The 20,237-nt window shown below is 46.9% G+C and overlaps 3 protein-coding genes across 3 annotated transcripts in view; all 3 read left to right on the forward strand.

Moving 5' to 3' along the window:
• The first annotated feature begins 813 nt into the window (after positions 1–813).
• LOC141731926 (gastrokine-1-like) lies at positions 814–3,056 on the forward strand. The gene is made up of 4 exons (XM_074559214.1): positions 814–900; positions 1,121–1,231; positions 2,201–2,339; positions 2,904–3,056. The coding sequence occupies exons 1-4, from the start codon at positions 814–816 to the stop codon at positions 2,990–2,992; spliced, it is 426 nt and encodes a 141-aa protein (XP_074415315.1). The 3' UTR covers positions 2,993–3,056.
• Positions 3,057–5,202: 2,146 nt separating this feature from the next.
• GKN1 (gastrokine 1) lies at positions 5,203–8,399 on the forward strand. The gene is made up of 6 exons (XM_074559150.1): positions 5,203–5,449; positions 5,771–5,824; positions 5,965–6,105; positions 6,236–6,346; positions 6,807–6,948; positions 7,308–8,399. Exons 1-6 carry the CDS (start codon positions 5,438–5,440, stop codon positions 7,394–7,396), a joined length of 549 nt encoding a protein of 182 aa, XP_074415251.1. The 5' UTR covers positions 5,203–5,437; the 3' UTR covers positions 7,397–8,399.
• Positions 8,400–9,046: 647 nt separating this feature from the next.
• Positions 9,047–20,237, forward strand: part of ANTXR1 (ANTXR cell adhesion molecule 1) — a 36,802-nt gene continuing 25,611 nt past the window's right edge. The window contains exons 1-6 of the mRNA XM_074559149.1: positions 9,047–9,687; positions 16,213–16,284; positions 17,033–17,104; positions 18,289–18,370; positions 19,155–19,188; positions 19,757–19,836. Of these exons, the coding sequence (XP_074415250.1) occupies positions 9,536–9,687; positions 16,213–16,284; positions 17,033–17,104; positions 18,289–18,370; positions 19,155–19,188; positions 19,757–19,836 (492 nt within the window). The 5' untranslated portion in view covers positions 9,047–9,535. The remainder of the gene's footprint in view (positions 9,688–16,212; positions 16,285–17,032; positions 17,105–18,288; positions 18,371–19,154; positions 19,189–19,756; positions 19,837–20,237) is intronic.

The raw sequence follows: 20,237 nt of genomic DNA on the forward strand, positions 1-20,237 counted from the left end.
CAAGAGCAGGTCTTGGTGAGCATCCCTGGCTCAGCCACAGAGCCAGTGCTCTTTGGGAACTCCAAGAGAATCTGTCCCTCATACAGATCAAACATTCTCAGAACAGCAATTCTTCAGAACCTGGCTGGCTCTGAGCAACCCCACCATCCTCCTGTAGAAGGTCAGTCAATGTCTTTGGCACCACCTCACGGTGTTTTTTCTTTTCTTTTCCAGGTTTGCAAGGACCCCAGGTGAATCCGGGATCATGCATTACCCTGGATGTCCTGCAAGTTGTGGACCTGCAGTACTGCAGTGGTAATTTCCATGGCAATGGACAGGTGAGAAAACCTTAGCCCTTCCCTTTCTTGAATCAATTTGGTTCTCAATGCTGCTCAGAGCCAACCCTGATGCCCTTTGTGCCTGACATCTCCTCTTTTGAGAAGTTCCTGCTGAGGGGCCAATGCTGAATCAGAGCAATGGGTCAGCAGTGGTTTCTGTTCAGGACCTTAAGTGTGGACATCCTCTGGCCAGTGCTCTGGCATGCATCAACCTCTAAAGGCAGCAGATGGCAGCTGTCAGATGCAGCAATGATTCACAGAATGCTTCAAAAGGAATGCTTGCACCCTTGGTTCTGGGTCCTTTGGAAAACACTGAGGGCAGCGCCAGCACTTCCAGGGGGCAGCACTTCTTCCATCGCAGCAGGGATTTTCCAGAAGCTTCTGGGACATCACTGTCTCCCTTCAAAGGTGAAACATCTGCTTTCTCTTGGCTTTTCAGTCTCAGCAGATTCCAGGTCACAACTGCCATTTCTCTGGTACCTGTGTTTTCCAAAACATGACCCTCAGCAGTCAAACCCATGAGGTGATTTTCCAGCAAAGGAGCGAGCAGTTCTCCTGGAAAACCATCTGGAACTACAACACGGTGAGTGGCAGGGAGGGCGCTCCTTCAAAAGCTCTGCTGGGAGCCTGGCTCTTGGCACAGCTGGCCCAGGGACAGGACATGTTTCTGTATTGTCACCATCCTGAGTCCAGGATTAGGGCTAGAACCTCTCAGCATTTGTGACTCTTGTTAGTCAGAGTCTATCCCCTCTTTTTGGGTGGAAAACCAAACTGCAAGTGCTCAGTAAGTTTTATTTTTACAGGACATCATTGCAACCAAACTGGTGCAAGAGAGAACGTGCTACATTTCCACCATGAACAGGAGTGAGATGCCCACCTTTGATGCTCTCGCCAGGTTTGCTGCAGACAACAAGGTAAGATTCAAAGTCAGTAGTTGCTTGGAATATTGTGCTGTATTTGAAATTCCTTCTTTTTGCCTGAAGCACTGCTGTTTTCAAAACCCTCTCAAGCAAATGGCAAATTAAAAGCCATTTCACTGGTTATTTTCAGTGATATTTTTAGATACATCATTTGAAGGCTTTCAGAAATTACAATATTCTCATTTGGATGCCTTTAGTGCAGGTTAAGTTTGAGTCCAAGTCTCAGATTAGTTAGGTTATTTTTACAATTATTTAAATCATTATTTCAATTGACATTTTGTACTACCTTAGTAACCCAGACTTTGAATTCTTTGCTAAGTATGTTTCAGAAAGTTTCATTCTCAAAGACTAGAAAAATATTTTTTCTTCAGAAGATCTAACTGAGGAAAAAAACATATTTCAATTTAATAGAAAAAATATTTTAGTAAGCTTTCAAACTTTTTGAAGTGGACTATACACCATGTTTAAGTTCAGCCATTCGCATTAGCACAGACATTATACAAATTATCTCAGCATTCAACAGATTCACCTTTGCTAAAAGCTGAAGCTTCCCTTGAAATCTGAGAACTGAGTATGTAAAATAACAAATCTCAAATAGCAGGAAGGCCTGTAGGGCAGAAGGGAATTAGGAGGAGACTTCTGCCAGCCAACCTGAGGGGCGAGGGCAGGGACTGAGCAAATGCCTTGGAAGGAGCTCTGGCTCCACAGAGTGGCCACACTCCTCCTCATGAGCGCTTTCCTTGTGCTGCCACTGCCCCTCAGGCTCCCTGCACCTTGGCTCCCTCAGAACCATCCACCTTTGGAGCTGCCAATGGTGCCACAGTCTCCCAGGGACTGAAAGGTGTCTCTAAAATCAGTTGGGACTGAAACACCCAGCCCTGAGTCATCCTCCCAGAGCGAGGAGCAGCCCTTGCAGGAACCACACCCTGGCACTGATCCTGCTGAATGCTGGTTTTTGTTTAGAACCAGGTTGGCCTGGGAAGACCTACCAGGAAGATCACCTTTGTCACCAATGGATTTGTCAGCAACCTCAACTCCTATGGAGCAGAGGTCTTTGCTATGTGCAGTGGATTCACCACCTACATGGCTTATGAAGTTCACGGTGAGTGCAAACAAAGGAATTCTAACAGACCTGGCATTTGTTTCCCTTGGGGAATGACCAATGCACAGTTGCTGCTTTTCCACCTTGACATTGACTTGAAGTAAGCAACGAACATGCATCCTTGTAGAAGAGCAGCTCTTGTTATGGAGATGTGCATGAATCTACTGAATCTGTGTCACTTTCTTAACCACAGAGGTTCTTCTACTGAGGTCAAAGCCAATATTCTTTTGAAATATATTCAAGTAATTCTTTTACTTGGAGCAGTTAATCCTCAGGCACCATCCAAGTATTCTGAGCCTCTCTCCAAGCTGATGGTCTCCAACCCTGCTTTGGAAAACACTCCACAGCTCAGGCTCCAGCGGCTGCAATCTGGCTTAGCAGTAGCTCCACGTCCTCAGTGCTTGCTTTGCTTTAAGGTTGCTTTGGCAGCTGAAAGGGCTCAGTGGGACTGAAAAGGCAAGTGCAATGTGCCAGGTTTAAGGGCTGTCAGTGAATGCACAGAGCACTTAAAATCATCTTAGCCAGTGCCTCTTTTTTTAAATATTTTTGATGTTGTTTGTTTAGGACCTCAACTGAATCAAGGATCATGTATCTCTCTTGATGTCCTCAAACTTGTGGATCTGAATTATTGTGGTGGAAATATCAAGGCCTGAAAACCTTATCTTTCTTCAATCAAGAACAGAAGATCTGAGCTGCTGCCCAAGGCAAACCCTGATGCAATTCTTCCCTCACATCTCCTTTTAGAGATGGCCTGGGGGATTTAGATGCTGACACACATCAATGATGACTGCAACTTTCAAATAAAGTCCTTCATTATGTATTCACTCCAGCTTGTTTCTCATTACTCTACCCTTTTTCATCTAAGAACCCCTCCACAAACATATTTTTATTGTCTCCCTTCTGCCCCATTCGATGCTCTTTTCATTGCCAGCTCCCAACACAGGACACAGACAAAGAGCTGGGCAAGCCCCAGGGTGTGGATGGTACAAACAAGGCATTCACAGTTAGGACCTTCCTTCCCTGTTCAGAGAAAGATGCCTCCCATTAAGAATCTTGATTCAGGTGGCACAAAAGGCAGAAAGAAAGCAGGGCAAAGCATTGAATTTGCCTTTTTTAGGGGAAGAGGAGTCTCCTTTGTGGGATTTGCAGAGTTGTTCTACTCCTAGAATGAGGCAAGGTTGGGACTCCTGTTGCTCAAATCTTTACAATCACTATTTCTATTTACTTCCTTTTCTCTAACAAAATGGCAGGATGCCCCAGGTTATCCAGGAGAATACAGATCTGTCTTTAGTGGCAGCACCAGCCATGCCACATCCCTCAGGTTCTGGCAGACTCAAATCAGCCCTTAGTCCATAATCTGGTGCACACTGGCACAAAGCATCACTGCAAGTTTACTGGGAATCTCTGCTCTGCTTCTGATGATCATTGTTGTTCCTTTACAAGTGGCTGCTCAATACACTGAGCTTACCATGAGCACTTTTCTCTCACCTCCCTGTATGCCATGAATTCAATCAGGCAGGTATCAAAGCCTCCTCTTATCAGAGCACTTCCCCAGGAAACTCGTCATGCTTCTGTGAACACAGGGCACCTGCCAATAAGGCAAACCATTTTCAGATTTAACTTTGGGATATTATGTATAAAAAGCAAGAGTGCACATCAAGTAGCAGCAGGTTTCAACATCAGTTTGTGGAAGTTAACAGAATTCAATGGCAAGGGTTGTTCTATTGCTTTCTGCATAGATGAGACCTGCAAAGGAAAATGAAATTAAAATCCCTTCAGAATGGCACACACAGAGCCCAGGGCTGCAAAGGGTGAGGGTGCAAAGGGTTTAAGAGCATTTAAACACTGACTCATTTACAAGGTGATTCAATGGTGTTTACTACAGTTATAACAAAGACTGAAATATAGATTCTAGATAGCAACATTCATACCCTAATCACTGCTCATGCACCCACACAGGCCCAGAGCTGTTTGCATCTCTATCTGTGTGTGCAAAGGGACCTGTTAAAAATTCCTCTGAGTTCACTGGAAGGGGTCAAATGCCTTTGCATTTCTCAGTGGGTGAGGGTTGAGTCTCCAGGAGCGGGAGACTCCAGCCCAGCCTTCAGGAAATCAGATTTTGAGTTCTGCAAACCTGAGGCTTTGTGAGCTGCAGGACACATCCCAGTCCCCAGGAGAGGCCTGAGGAGCCCTCTGCAGTGCAGGGCAGCTCAAAGGGCCCCTTGGCTCTGCTGTTGATGGGGTCAGGAGGTGGCTGTCCCTCATTGCCAGGAGATTCCCGCCCTGGCCTGTCCCATTGGGTAACAATGGCCCCGTTGCGCCCAGGCTGTGATCCAGGTAGATCATGTTCCCAGGCTGTCAGGGCTGAGCGATTGTCCCTTGTTCCCTGCCTGGGTCAGGCAGCCAGTACTCCTGACAGAAGCAGTGTCACTCCCACGTTGGCCTCTCAGAGCTCCCAGAGCAGTCGTGAAAACCAGGCTGGGGCAAAGCCTGGATGTGCAGCCTGGCACAAAAGCACTGACGGCTCTTTGGGGTTCCCAGATGGGCTTCCCAGCCTCCCCTCTGAGGCCACAAACCATCTCCCCTTTAATCTGATTTCCAAGGGCAATAATCCCACAAAACCTGGCCGCTGCAGCCAGTGCTTTATTGAGAGAAACACTGCTGGGAATCCACAAAGGTAAATCCTTACCTCCTTTAATCTATCCCAGAATTTGGAACATCAAGAAAAGCTCCCAGGAGCACCACAATGGAAGTTCACACCACTCTGGCACTGGGGTTATGCCTGAGCAGGAGAAACATCATACACGTGGCATTGCTGCAGGAGGCAATAAAACCAATTTATTCTTTTTTCCTACCAACAGATTCCTACCTCATAATCATCAGACTCCAACAGATCAAAATTTCCAACAGTACAATCCCTATTTTGATCAAGTGGTTACACCAGGAAATAATTATCAAGGACATGCAGCAGGGAAACAAACGACAAAATAATTTTATTGCAGCATTCAGCCCTTCCACACCTAATTCTGAAAACAAATAAAAGGTGGGAGGCTCACATCACTTATTCTGCATTCAGCAGCATCAGCTCTGCAGTCAGGATGCATCTCTCTGTAAGTATGCATGCTTTTCTTCCTTATGAACTGAAACTTCGATTCAAACCCATTCCTTTCTCTCTCAGAAGGGCTCCTGCCTCTCTGGAGCACCAAGGCTTTCTCTGGGGACATCGTGCTCCTCCACAAGGAGCAGCTCAGCCCCTGGGGTAAAGCAAGGGTGCCTCCCTTTGGGGCACTGATGCAATCCCAGGTTGAAAGCAAAAAAAGGATCCAAGGAGGACCCTTGAACATCAGATTAGGAAAAGGCAAGGAGGACTCCCATGACCAGATTTGTCAGGCAGAGCTGCAGTTACATTTTGTATTTGGTTTTCATTTCAGATTTGGACTGCAGTCCTTCTAGGACTCGTCCTGACTCCAGCCCTTGCTGATAATGTGAGTACAAATGAATGATTCCACAATGCTGCTCTTTCTCTGTTCTCTGCTTCAGAGATCTCCTTGAACCTTTCATTTTTCTAAAGCCTTGGGGAGATAATCACTTGAAAGCCTAAGTGCTCTTTCATTTGTTTTTCTAGCACCAACAGACTGAAATAAGCAAGAAAATCTCCATTAGTGGAGGCTACCAAATTATGACCATCAATAGGAAATGGCTGGTGGCAAGTATTGAGCAGAAGACCAACCATGAGTACTGGAAAACCATCTGGAACTATGACACAGTGAGTGCAGGGAGGGGCTTGTTCAGAGCAGCTCAAACACTCATTAAAAATTGGATTTTTTTTTTTTAATAGGTATGAAATTCCAATATTGATGATTGAATTCCATGTGGTCAATAACTTTATTTTACAGGGTTTTATGGCCACCAAAGTGCTGCCAGAGAGAGCTTGCTACATTTCCATAATGAACAGAACAGAGATGCCCAGCTTTGATGGACTTCCCCAGCTGGCTGCAGACCTCAGGGTGAGATTGAAAAGGAACAGTTATTAGAAAGTTGTACTTAATGCAAAGTGAAACCTCGCTATTTTCAAAACCAACAGGTACTTTAATGACCAGGTTTGTTACACCATTAATAAGATAGTTTTATCAATTTCAATGAGATTTTACAACAATGTAACTTTCAGCTTTTGAAAATTGGAATATCCTTGCTCAGATGCTTCCAAGTGGAGAGTTTACATGTTTGGCCAATGTTGTAGCTCAGTTAGATTATTCTTATCGCATTGATTATATTATATATTAAATAATCTAATATAATATAATATAATATAATATAATCTAATATTATATTATATTATATTATATTATATTATATTATATTATATTATATTATATTATATTATAATTACAACTAAAACCGGGAGTATGCCTGGAGTTAAGCAGAGCAAGACACTGATCTTGCTGAGTGCTGGTGTTTGCTGTTTAGAACCAGAGGCACCCAAGACCCCCTAGCAAGGAGATCACCTTCACCCTCATCAGGAGAGCCATCCGTGACCTGCAATCTTATGGACCAGACATCTTCTCCACGTGCACAGGGCTCTCAACTTATGTGGCCTATGAAGTTCATGGTGAGTGCAAGCAGAGGAATTCTGCCTCTGAACATTTGTTCCCTTGGGAAATGAGCAATGCACAATTTTTGCTCTTCCACCTCAGAACCCACAGCACCCAGGGCCTTCAGCAGTTGTACAAAGGGTTTGACATCTCTGCAATCAGGACTGGGCCAGGGTGGGGTCACAGCCCCCAAAAATGACCCAGACCAAACCCTTGCAGCTTAATGGGGCTTAATTTTGGGCTCAGAGTGTTTTGGCCCCCCTGAAATGCCCAGTCAATAAAAGGGTGTTTGTAAGCACCTCTGTCTGGGCTTCACACAGAGCCCCTAACAGCATCTTTTACTCATGGTGATTGTTTTCTCTCCTTGTGTTTGAAGGACCCCAATTCAATCTTGGATCGTGCCTCAAGCTCGATGTCCTCCAGTATTTGGCCCTCACCTACTGCCACAACGATAACTTTGTGTAAATCCTGCCTTTCCTGAGCTGCTGCCCGAATCCAGCCCTGCTGGGATCATTCCCTGGCATCTCTTCTTCCAAGAGATTCCTTCCTGAGGAATGGGTGCTGGAACAGATCAGTTCGTGAGCAGAGTTAGCAATTAAATTCCTTCATCATGGAATAACTCCTGCCTGTTTGTTGTTACTCCGCCCTTTTTCATCTAAGAGCACCTCCACGAAAATATTTTGCCCCATTTTTTTTGCCCTTTCACTGCTCTTTTCAACCCAGCAGAGCCAGAGAGCAGGGTGTGTGTGGTACAAACAGGGAATTCACAGTTTGGACATTCCTTCCCTGCCTGGGGAAAGATGCTGCTCATTAAAAACCTAGGGAGCACAAAAGGCAGATAGGAAGAAGTGAAAAACAACGAATTTATCATTTTTAGGGGAAGAGGAGTCTCCTTTGTGGGATTTACAGAGTTGCTCTGTCCCTGACACAAAGCAAGGCTGGGATTCCTGTTGCTCAAATCTCTGAACAATTACAGCAGCCCAGGGAAGAAAGAAATCCTCTTGGCCACCGAGTGTCAGCCTCGAGTTGCACGGCTGGAAAGCCGGGCACAGAGCATTGCATCCCTGACAGCCCCTCTGAGCTCACCAGGTGCTGGCATTTAGGGGATTGGGGCTGTTGGTGTGCCCCGAGGGGAATTTGGGATCCTGCAGCAATAAAAGCTCAGCTGGAGGCACCAGGGGCCCTGTGAGCTCCCCTGCCTGCTCTGGAGCCCTGTTTGTGGAAGGAGAGGTGAGTGTAAATGGATTTATATTCTCCATGAGTTTCCCTGGAACATGGGGAGGGCAGGCTTTGGAGTTTGGGGATTTGGGGCAGGCTTTGGTGAGCACAGGAGCTGCTGGGCACCGCTCAGCAGTGAGAAAAGGCAGGGCAGGAAGCCTGGCCGGGCTTCCTGAGAAGCTGCCCCAAGGTTTTAAAGGTCTTTAAATCCAGATTTTGCCTGTGTGGAGAGCAAAGATGTCCCTGCACATTTCTTCTCTCTGTACGGAATAAAGATGTCCCTGCACATCTCTTCTGCCTGTGTGGGGAACAAAGATTTCTCTGCACATCTCTTCTGTCTATGGAAATAAAAATGTCCCTGCATATCTCTTCAGTCTCTGTGGAAATAAAGGTGTCCCTGCACATCTCTTCTGCCTGTGTGGGGAGCAAAGATGTCCTTGTACTTCTATTCTGTCTGTGTGGAAATAAAGATGTAGTGACAGGATGGGGAGAATGGCCTTGAGGGCAGGGTTAGGTGGAGTTTTGGGAAGGAATTCCTCCCTGTGAGGGTGGGATGGAATTCCCAGAGCAGCTGAAATCCCTGGCAGTGCCCAAGGCCAGGTTGCAGCCGCCTGGGACACGGGGAGGTGTGGGACCCACGGTGGGGCTGGATGGGCTTTGAGGTCTCCTCCAACCCAAACCATTCCAGGATTCCCTGGGATTTTGGGGAGAAATATTGGGAGAGGGGCTGGGATGGGATTCCCAGAGCAGCTGTGGCTGCCCTGGCAGTGCCGAGGCCCGGCTGGACGGGGTTTGGAGCATCCCGGGGCACTGAAAATGTCCCTGACATGGCAGGGATCGGCTTTAGGTCCGTCCTAACCCAGCCCGGGCTGGGATCCCATTGCGTGCGGCAGTTTTTGTGGCCACGAGATGGCATTCTCCGAGCTTCTCTCACCAAGGAAAAGCAGAGCTTGCCGTTTTCAATAATAACAATAATAATTAAAGGGAAGGGGGGAAGCCACAAGCCCTCCCTGCGTTTGCTGAGGCCCGTGACAAAGCGAGAGGAAGAGGAGGAGGAGGAGGAGGCTGCTCCTGGCAAACAATGGTGCTGCTCCCCCAGAGCTGCCGGGGACGCTGAGGGTCGAGCCCCTTTAAAAAGAAAAAAAGTGGAATACAGTATTGTGCATCTTGAAATCCGAAACCGAGAAACAGCGGCGCGAGGGAAACAAGGGGGAAGGAAAGCCCCGCAATTCCTGCGGACAGCTGTTGCGAGCGGAGTTTTCAGGAATACAATTCGCACCGAAACCTTCCGGGGGTCGCTGGATGGCTTTTGTGGAGAAACCTGGGAAATAAAGCAGCCTCGGAAGAAGAAGAGATTTTTCCTTTTTCTCCTCCTCTCTGGATATAATGGCCACTGCAAGGCAGAGCATCTGGAGGTTTGGTTTGCAGTGCGCCTTGCTCGCCGTTTGCACCCTCACCTGCGACGGGCACGGCGGGCGGAGAGAGCACGGAGGTCCTGCCTGCTATGGGGGCTTTGATCTGTATTTCATCCTGGACAAGTGAGTCCCGCCTGCTTTGTTCGTTCCGCCGGGCTCTGGGCTGGGATGAGGAGATTTCCTCTGGGTTTGGGGTTTGCGGGAGTCCCCGTGTCCCCAGGGCACCTCGCGGCTCCCGCTGCTCGCTGTGTTACCCTGTGGTGGCTCCGGTGCTAAATCCCTTTGTGCTCCGTGATGGCATCGTTATGGGCTTTGCAGGGCGGGAGCTCTGTGTGTGCTGAGCTCGAGTGTGTTGGTGAAAGCAGTGCCTAAAGAGTGCAGAATTGGCCCCGGAGAGACCAATTCCAGGCTGGGATGTGCAGGGAGTGCAGAATTGTTCCTGCAGGCACAAATTCCAGGGCTGGGATATTGCAGGGAGTGCAGAATTGTTCCTGCAGGCACAAATTCCAGGCTGGGAACATGCAGGGAGTGCAGAATTGTTCCTTCAGACACCAATTCCAGGGCTGGGGTGTGAAGGGAGTGCAGAATTGTTCCTGCAAGGAGTGCAGAATTGTTCCTGCAGCACAAATTCCAGGCTGGGAACATGCAGGGAGTGCAGAATTGGCCCTGGAGAGACCAATTCCAGGCTGGGATGTGCAGGGAGTGCAGAATTGTTCCTGCAGGGAGTGCAGAATTGTTCCTTCAGACACAAATTCCAGGGCTGGGATCTCACAGGGAGTTCTGCCCTTGCCCACAGCTCCCAGAGAGGGGCTGCTCCCCTCACAGAGGGCTGAATTCAGCTGCTGGGATGGAGAGCAGCTCGTTTAAAGAGCTTCATTTGCCCGAGCTGAGTCACACTTTCTTTGTTTCTTCTGTTAATCAAAGGCATATTTTGCCTGTTTAGCTGTTTGTGCTGCAGATAACTTCCTGCCTCGCTTTTTCATCACTAACTGTGGCAGTGTCACCTCCTTGGCGCTGCACCAGCGCTGCTTTTCGCAGATGGGGATGGAGCAATGTGGAATCGTTTTGTGCTGAGCTTTGGAAAGCTCCTTACTAAAGCAATACAGCAATTAACAAAAGAAAGGAAAAAACCTTAAAAAAATCCTAGCTGAAATGGTTGTCCTGATTTTCTCCATCAAGAGCAGTTCTTTTGAAGCAAAGGCTTGGAAATGGTGGAGGTGCTGCCTGCCAGAGCCATGGCACTGACATTAATAACCATAAATTGCAGAGGCAGGAAAGTGTTTGCACGTTGCCAGAAGCGCTCCCAGACGAAGTTTCTGCCTGATCCTCTGGAGTGTTTTGCAGTAGCTCCCACATTCCATCAGCAGAAATGACTTGGAATTACAGAACCCTTTATTACAAAATCCTGGGCAAAACCCAGCGCTGAGACACTGCCTGCTGCAGAGTGCCAGTGCTCCTGATGCTCCACCTTTTAATTGCAAGGACTATAAATCTCATAACAGTGATGTCCAGCTTCCCTTGGTTGAAACCATAAATCCTTGAGGTGATGTTCACCTTCCTTTCTCAAGCTGTTTTTCTCTGCTTTATTGAGGTGTGAGATAAGTGTGTTTCCTTTATATATATTCCAAAGCTAAAGTTTCAAGGATACAAGCAGTATTCTAAAATTATAATTAGAAAGGTTATTATTGCAGAACTCTTTAAGGATTAACTATAAGCAAAAAGCAACATCCTTAACGCTTTAATTCCAATGCTCCTAAATCAACCAGAGTTAATTGCAAACAAAATATAGGTTCATAGGCTTTTTCCATGGTTTATTTTCCTCAGTTATTGTTAGAATTGGCAGCTGTAGGTCCCACTGTAGGTCTCCACACATATCACAATCACAAATACACACAGTGACACGAAACACAGCTTTGCATTTCTCAGATGAGCATTCCTGGTGGAAGGAATGGGCAGGAGCTCCCTGGCAGCCGGGACCCAGTGAGTGCCTGCAGCACTCTGTGCTTTATCTGCTGATTAATGGAAATTAAGGCACGGCTGCTTATCTGCTGATTAATGGAAATTCAGCCATGGCTGCTTGTTTGTCAGTTGTTTTCCTGCACAACCCCTGCCAGCCAGGAGGAGAGGAATGTCCTGAGGGGTTTGTCCTGCTCTGACCTGAGCCCCGTGGATGCGTTTTGGCAGCGAGCTGTGTGCTGTGGCACGAGATACCAGCATTTCCTCCAAGGATTGCATCACCCCTCAGAGCCTCCGTGCTCTGGAGGCCTTTCACAATTGCTCCTGCAGGGTTTGGGAGGGCAGAGGATGCTTTTGGGCTCGTTGGTGTTGGTTTTGAGGAGCTCAATAAAGGGATGCTGCACAACTTAGGTAAAAGGCATCTCTGAGACTTATAGCCCAAACCCAGCAAGTTTGAGGAGATTTTTGGCTCAACACCAGCCTCCGTGCTCTGGAGGGCTTTCACAATTGCTCCTGAATGATTTGGGAAGGCAGAGGATAATTTGGGGCTCATTTATGTTGCTTTTGAGGGGCTCAGTAAAGAGATGCTGCACAGCTTCTTAGGTAAAATGGCATCTCTGAGACTTCTGGGAGTTAGCCCAAACCCAGGCAAGCTTAAGGAGATTTTTGGATCCACACCAGCCCCTGAACCAAGTGTCTCCATGTCCTCCTGCCAGCTGCAGAGCCCTTCACTCACATGAGACCTTGGTGTGAGAGTCTGGGCTGGATTCTGTGCAATCCCTCCTGGATTGTGACTGGATAAAGCCACAGGTGCAGAAATGGAAAAGTGGAGTCTAAAAAGTGCAAGAAGGACCAAGTCTAGGGAGGCTTGAGCAGCTTCAGGTGCAGCTTTGGGTGCTGGAGCACCCTGTCCCAGTGAGGAGGAGGAGGCACTGCTGAAGGAGCCACTGCAGGGTCTCTGTCCACACCTGACAGGTACAAAAGGCCAGAGCAGGTGGCCACAGAAGGTCTCACTCTCCCGTTAAAGAGAATGGTTTGCGTGGGTTTTGTAGCCATGATTTTTTCTGAAAAATCCTTTCCTTGGGATTTTTCCTCCTGAGAAGCTGAGAGGCCTCAGGAACAAAATGTAAGCATTGGTTATCTGCTGCTGTGGAATGCAACAGGTGCACCTGTGATTGGTCTCGTGGTTGTTTCTAATTAATGGCCAATCACTGTCTGGCTGTCTCAGACTCGCTGGTCAGTCTCAAGCCTTTACTATCATTCTTGTTTTTCTATTCTTAGCTAGCCTTCTGGTGAAATCCTTTCTTCTTTTAGTATAGTTTTAATATAATATATAGAATGAAATAATAAATCAAGCCTTCTGAAACATGGAGTCAGATCCTCATCTCTTCCCCATCCTCAGACCCCTGTGAACACGGTCACAGGGTTTAATTTCCATCTATTGGGCCCTCCTCCAGAAGAGCTTTTGGCATCCTCAGGACGAGCCTTTTCTTCAATTGCAAGTTCACAGCATCAGCCATTCAGCTGCAAATCCTTGGCTCGCTGCTCATCTCGGCTCTTTGGGGAATATGAGGAGAGAACTATTTGAAAATTGGCTTTTCTTATCTTACAGTTGGACTCTAGAAGCGCTCATCCTGCTCAGAGCTCTTGGCCTGGCTCCCTGTGCAAAGGGAGTGTCATTTACAGTGTGGCTGCTGAATGACACAGCTCAGGGAGGTGGGCACTGCGAGCTGATGCTGCTTTTGTGAGCTTTGCTCTGGCTGCAGAAATCCTGGCTGTGTTGGGTTGGTCCATTTTTATTGGTTGTGTTTGGTTGGTCCATTTTGTTGTTTTTATTGGGTTTGCCCATTTTTGTTGGTTGTCTTGGGTTTGCCCATTTTTGTTGTTCTTATTGGGTTTGCCCATTTTTGTAGCTTGTAGTCTTGAGTTTGTCCAATTTTGTTGATTGACTTGGGTTTGTCCATTTTTGACGGTTCTGTTGGGTTTGCCCATTTTTGTTGCTTGTCTTGGGTTTGTCCATTTTTGTTGGTTGTGTTGGTTTGTCCATTTTACGCTGAGTGAAGAACATGAGAAGTCTCAAGTGCGATTCAGAAATTGCTTTTGGGCAGGGGCTGCTGCTCCCAGCTCCTCGTGCCTGCCACCAGATGGGTCAGGAAATGTGGGAATCTCCCCTGAGGTGCTTTTGGGAGGGGAATTTTTGGTCTAAAGCAACTGAAACAAGCATTAATTGGTTTCTGATTAACCAACCTTGCCTCTCCAAGCCTTCTGGAGACTGATGTGACCCTTGCTATAAATTCAGGTGGTTTTTATGCCTCACCACCTAAAGACAATAAAAACTTCTTTTCCAGGCCAGTTGTAGGAAATGATCTGGGCCTGGAGTGCCTGTGGAATTCAAGCTCTCTGAGTTATCCCATCCATCCAGGGGGAATTTGCACCTGGGGCTGAGCCCTGTGTGTCTCTGTTCTATCAATTTGGGGGTTGAGTTTCCTGTCTGAGAGCAAGTCCTGATGTTGTCACCCCTCACCTCTTATGATTCCAATTTTCCCTCTGCCTGTGGTTTAATTGGTTTATCGAGAGCTTGGCTATTGGTGTTCCTTTGTTCCTTTTTAATAAACATTTGTGTGGGGAAGGAGCCCTTGTGCCATGTCCTGAGGAAAGAAAGAAATGAAGAATTCATTACTAAAAGCATTTGCTGAGGGTCCTGCCTGCTCTGCCTCTCCCCTAGCATGAAATAAATAATAATAAATAGCAATAAACCACAGCTTTACATCCTGTGGTTTATTCCTGAGCAGCCAAGCTGGGGACCTGCTCTGCTTCTCCCCTGGCATTAAATAAATAATAATAAACAGCAGTAAACCATAGCTTTACGTCCTGTGGTTTATTCTCTGAGCAGCCAGGGTGGGGACAGCTCTGCCTCTCCCCCAGCATGAAATAAATAATAATAAATAGCAATAAACTACAGCTTTACATCCTATGGTTTATTCCCTGAGCAGCCTGGGGACCTGCTCTGCCTCTCCCCTGGCATTAAATAAATAATAATAAATAGCAATAAACCATGGCTTTACATCCTGTGGTTTATTCTCTGAGCAGACGGGTTGGGGACCTGCTCTGCCTCTCACCTGGCATTAAATAAATAATAATAAATAGCAATAAACCATGGCTTTACATTCTGGGTTTATTTCTGAACCTGCTCTCCCTTTCCCCTGGCACTCCCAGGGCTGAGCCAGGACAGCTCCTTTGCCTTTTCTTCCTGGGAAGTGAAAAACCATCTCAAACCTTCACCTTTAAGCTGCAGACCAATGAATTTCTGTTGGAGCTGGAATGGTTATTTCCCCTGTAAATATTTCTAATTGTACTCAAGGAATTGAATAAGTGATGACACATTTATTTTCCAACTCCAGGAAAGAATTTTTTTCCCCCAATATTAATATTCCAGTGTTCACAGGAGTGTTTATGCCAGAAGGGGCATTTTGTGCTGAAAGATTCTGATTAACCTAATTTTTTCCTCGTTCTTACAACATAAAGAAGAATAATCCAACCCCATTACATCCTGTGGTTTATTCTCCTGAGGAGCAGAATGAGTTTGTTTTGTCTTTAGCTGAGGTGTGGAAGGATTAACCAGAGCAGCTGAGATGTGGACTGAGGTGTTTTACTCCTCATGGGCTCTGGCACAGTGGAAACTCTGGAGGAGTTCAACAATCTGTTCCTCCAAGTGCATGTAATTCTCAGAACACACTTAGCTGCAAGCTCTGTGTGATGGTTTGGAGGTGAGTGGGTGGAATTAATCTGAAACATTGTGCAGAGGCAGCTCCTCTCTCTCACGGGGTTTATTTGTGTGGTTCAGGCTGTGTTAAAGCCCAGCCTAAGGGCCAAGGGCAGCCCCAAACCCTCGATGGAGTGTGCAGTCTTGATATTTTCTGAAAAATCCTTTCCTTGGAGTTTTTCTCCTGAGAAGCTGAGAGGCCTCAGGAACAAAATGCACACAATGGTTATCTGCTGCTGTGGAATGCAACAGGTGCATCTGGGATTGGCCCATTTTGGTTGTTTTTAATTAACGGCTAATCACAGCCCAGCTGGCTCAGGCTCTCTGTCCGAGCCACAAACCTTTGTTATCATTCTTTTTCTATTCTTTGCCTTCTGATGAAATCTTTTCTTCTATTCTTTTAGTATAGTTTTAATATATATTATATATTAATTAAATACTAAAACAATAAATTATAATATATAACATATTTATAAACAATAATTATAATATATATAATAATTATATATTAAATAAATTATATATTATTATAAAATATTAACAATATTCTATAAAATTTCATTAATAGCATAATGCCATAATAGTATAAAATTCTTATACTTTATAATTGTTTGTAATATTTATGAAATATTATAAATATTATAGAATTATAAAATTATAATAAATTATTAATAATAATTATATGTTAAGATAATACATCAAGTCTTCTGAAACATGGAATCAACATTCTCATCTCTTCCCTCATCCTGGGACCCCTGTGAGCACCGCCACAGGAGTGGGAATTACTTTGCTTTTTAGTTGAGTAGGAAATGTCAGTCCCAGTTTGATGTCTCTGGATGAAGAGCAGTGAGTGCTGAGCAGAGGAGGGGCCTCCCTGAGCAGTGACCCTGACGTGTCTGTCTGTCTGTCTGTCACCCCTGTGTCCCCAGGTCAGGCAGTGTCCTGCACCACTGGAACGAGATCTATCACTTTGTGGAGCACCTGGCCAGGAAGTTCATCAGGTAAGGAAAGTTCTGCAGTCCCTAGGGAAATGTGGGGGTGCCAGCCCAGCCCCTCCTGTGCTGCTCCATGGGGAAACGTGGTGCACAAAGGGCTCACCCTCCATTCACTGCTGCTCCCCACGCTCCTGTTCTGTGGGCCAGGAGGAGATAAAATAATTCCATTTATTCCTGCCTGCCTTCCCTGGCTCAGATCTGTGGGAGATAAAATAATTCCCTTTATCCCTGGATCAGATCCGTGGGGCAGGAATCCTCCTGTCCCTGAGGTGCAGAAGTTTGGGGCTGCAGGGAGATAAAATTAATTCCAGGTATTCCTGCCTGCCTTCCCTGGCTCAGATCTGTGGGAGATAAATAATTCCATGTATTCCTGCCTGCCTTCCCTGGATCAGATCTGTGGGAGATAAATAATTCCAGGTATTCCTGCCTGCCTTCCCTGGATCAGATCTGTGGGAGATAAATAATTCCAGGTATTCCTGCCTGCCTTCCTGGGCTCCAAGCCTCCAGCCTGTGGCTCTCAGGCCCTGGATGAGGAATCCAACGTGACCCACGTTGAGCCCTCCCTTGTCCCAGGGTGCATTTAAGCCTTTCTGGCTTTAGCAATCCCAGGTTTGTGAAGCAAATGTTCTCTACATCCTTCACAAGGATTCCCCGAGGTTTCCCTGGACTAGCAAAGCCCAGGGCTGAACACATTTCCATCCTGCAGGGCTGGGTGTGATTGTGTCACATTAATTCCCTTTTTTCTCTCCCCCAGCCCTCAGCTGAGGATGTCCTTCATTGTCTTTTCAACCAGAGGGACGATTCTGATGAGGTTAACAGAAGACAGGTAAGGAGAGGTTTAAAATCAACAGCAGCTTCTGTGTCCTTCTGTCAGAGGGGCAGAGGCTCAGTGCCCGTGGAACATCCTCAGGGATGAAAATGCCTTCCCACAAAAGCAGCTTGGAAGGCAGAGGTGCCACCCACACCCCTGGCTGAGGAAAAATGAGATTTCCTCAGGGCCTGAAGGTGTGGCAGAGCCAAAGAGAGTTTGGGGTGGGTTTTGTGGCAATACCAGATTGCCTTGCTTGTGAAGAGTGTCCCTGCCACCCCCTTAGAGAGCCGCGTGTTAATCCCAGAAAAATCTATGGGATGGATTATTTTATTTTATTTTTTCATTTATTTTATTTTTAGTTATTTTTCTTTTTTAATATTTTGTTTTATTTTATTTTTTAAATGTTTTTTAAAATTATTCTGCATTTTATTTTTATTTTATTTTATTTTAATTATTCCGCCTTGCAAGGAGAGCTGGACGAGGTCCCTAAATCTCTCTCGCTTCCTCTGTTCACTGCATTGCCACGTGGAGCAGGAATATATGTTCCACATGTGTGGGGTGTGTAAGCCAGCATGTGTTTTACATCTCGGATGGCTGGATCACATTGCAGAGGGGAGGGAGCTGGCTGCCTTCCTGCAGAGCCGTGCACCCTCACTGCAGCCTGGAAATGTCCCTGGACCGGGCTGGGCATCTCCTGCAGGACAGGGCTGGGAGGATGGACAGCCTGGGGAGGCACTGGGTGACTCTGGTTCCAAATCTCTGTGCCCTGCATGCCAGGACAGCCTGGGGGCATCACCCACCTGTGCTGGGTGCCAGGACACCCTGGTGGCTTTCTCCTGGCCCTAACAATGCCAGCCAGGACATGCTGGTGGCTTTTATCAGCCCAGGACACTTTGGTGGCTTTGTTCCTGGGTGTCACAGTGCCACCAGGACACCCTGGTCCTTTGCTCCTGGGTGTCACAGTGCCAAGGACACCCTGGTCCTTTCCCCCTGAGTGTCACAGTGCCACCAGGACACCTTGGTGGCATTCTGCTGGGTGTCACAGTGCCAAGGACACCTTGGTGGCATTCTGCTGGGTGTCACAGTGCCAAGGACACCTTGGTGGCATTCTGCTGGGTGTCACGGTGCCACCAGGACACCTTGGTGGCATTCTTGGTGGCATTCTGCTGGGTGTCTCTCACACCCTGCCTTCCTCGCAGGGAGCAGATCCGGCAGGGCCTGGAGGAGCTGCAGAAGGTGCTGCCAGGAGGGGACACGTACATGCACGAAGGATTTGAGAGGGTAACGGGGCCGGGGGCTGTCTCTGCTCCCCAGGGGCTGCACAGCCCTTGGGAATTCCTGCTGGGGGAGAGGGACCCTGTCCCTCTGCAGGGCTGGGGCTGCAAACTCTGCTCGTTCCTTTATTTCTGCCTGGGGAAGGCAGTGGCATTGAGTCTCTGTGCCCAGCAGGGTGGGAAGGGCTCAGTCCCACCTGGGCTGGGTGGGCTGCGGCCACAGCTCACACCTGGGGTGCCCAAAGAACTGCAGACCTTATTGCCTTCTTCACCTGGGCATGGTTCTGACATATTTATGTATTTTTACTGGCTCAGGTTTTGACATATTTACATATTTTTACAGGCTCAGGAGTTTCTCTAAAGCTGAGCTCCTGCACTGCCTCCCACGTGGGAATTTGGGAAGGGTTTGAATTGTTCAAGTGCTGCCCCATCCCTGAAATGGGAGCGCACAGACTGAGCTGTTGGTTTATTCGCAGCTGGAATAGCTGATCTGGGGCTGCTGAGGAATATTTAGCATTGATGTTTAGGGATATTTATTTAGGGATATTTATTTAGGGATATTTATTTAGGGATATTTATTTAGGGATATTTAGGAATATTTGTTTAGGAATATTTAGGAATATTTGTTTATGAATATTTAGGAATATTAGCCTGGGATGTTTCTCAGTGGTGAAAGGGGATGGGGTTTTCAGAGAGGAGAGCAGTGGGACACAGCTCTGGGGCTGCTTTGGCTGATGGATGAACAAACCAATTATTGATTTATTACTGACAATCTTCCGATCTGATTTCAGGCCAGTGAGCAGATTTACCACGAGAATGTTCACGGTGAGAGCCCCTTCTTGATCCATTGAATGGGTTTTTTTCTTTTTGATTGATAACTTTAACAGATCTAAAAACAATAAAATGCAGCTTTGCTGTGGGAAGGGTGGGGGTGGCTCCTGTTCTTGCAGGGACTGGTGCAGACAACTGGGAAAATGTCCTTTCCTTCCCTGTAATGGATGTAAAAACTTTCTGGTTTGGAAGGGAAGGCTGCAAAGGTTTTATGATGTTCCTGAAATGTTGCTCAGGAATCTTGAAGATTTTAGGCCCTTTCCCCACCATATTTGTTTAAATCCCAATCGAGCTTTTTGTCACCAGCTGGAAAAGCCCCTCTGGGTTTCTGGAACTGAAAGCAGGAATAAATGAGGAGCAAATGGGGATTTTGGTGGCTGCAGCCTCATTCCCTGGCCTGGAATGCCATCAGGATGTTCTTGGGATGGTTTAGCAAACCCAAGAATATTTTCTGGGGTGGTTTAGCAAACCAAAAGGTGCTTTCTGAGGTGGTTTAGCAAACCCAAGGATGCGTCCTGAGGTGGTTTAGTAAAGCCAGCACTAAGGAGGTTTGTGTGTTCAGGTTACAGGACTGCCAGTGTCATCATTGCACTGACAGATGGGGAGCTCCACGAGGATCTGTTTTTCTACTCTGAGAGGGAGGTAAGTGACTTTATTTCATGGCCAAGGAGGCAGGGGAGTGCCTGGGCTCGCTGCTGGGAATGCAGAGGATGAGGAAAAGCTTTTCCCCAGTGAGAAATCTCTACTTTGGAGCTCTGCAGACAGGAACCCAAAGGACAACCACTGACAGCAGCAGCCACCCCAGCTGAGACTGCTCAGGGGGAAGGAGAGGGGTTAAAACCTCCAGTTCAAAATAAACACAGGAGGAGCAATTGTTCACAGCTGAAAACTCTCAGTGTTTACTGGATTGCTGTGGGAAATGCTGAATATTCTCACTTTCACTTTGCTTTTCCCCCCTCACACAAAGTCAGGACTGCAGAGGGAGGGTGGTGGCTTCTGCCCCATCAGAAACTACAGATCAGCCAGCCTGGCATTGCCACAAA

This window comes from Zonotrichia albicollis, chromosome 26, assembly GCF_047830755.1.
Source record: "Zonotrichia albicollis isolate bZonAlb1 chromosome 26, bZonAlb1.hap1, whole genome shotgun sequence".
NCBI classification, from domain to species: domain Eukaryota; kingdom Metazoa; phylum Chordata; class Aves; order Passeriformes; family Passerellidae; genus Zonotrichia; species Zonotrichia albicollis.

What these genes read in the sequence shown, in the direction of transcription:
- LOC141731926 (XM_074559214.1), top strand. Translation starts at nt 814, where the DNA reads ATGACCCTCAGCAGTCAAACCCATGAGGTGATTTTCCAGCAAAGGAGC. An exon ending in GGTTTGCTGCAGACAACAAG is followed by an intron (nt 1,232 to 2,200) that starts GTAAGATTCAAA and finishes GTTTTTGTTTAG; the next exon opens with AACCAGGTTGGCCTGGGAAG. An exon ending in CATGGCTTATGAAGTTCACG is followed by an intron (nt 2,340 to 2,903) that starts GTGAGTGCAAAC and finishes TTGTTTGTTTAG; the next exon opens with GACCTCAACTGAATCAAGGA.
- GKN1 (XM_074559150.1), top strand. An exon ending in CTCCAGCCCTTGCTGATAAT is followed by an intron (nt 5,825 to 5,964) that starts GTGAGTACAAAT and finishes TTGTTTTTCTAG; the next exon opens with CACCAACAGACTGAAATAAG. An exon ending in AGCTGGCTGCAGACCTCAGG is followed by an intron (nt 6,347 to 6,806) that starts GTGAGATTGAAA and finishes TTTGCTGTTTAG; the next exon opens with AACCAGAGGCACCCAAGACC.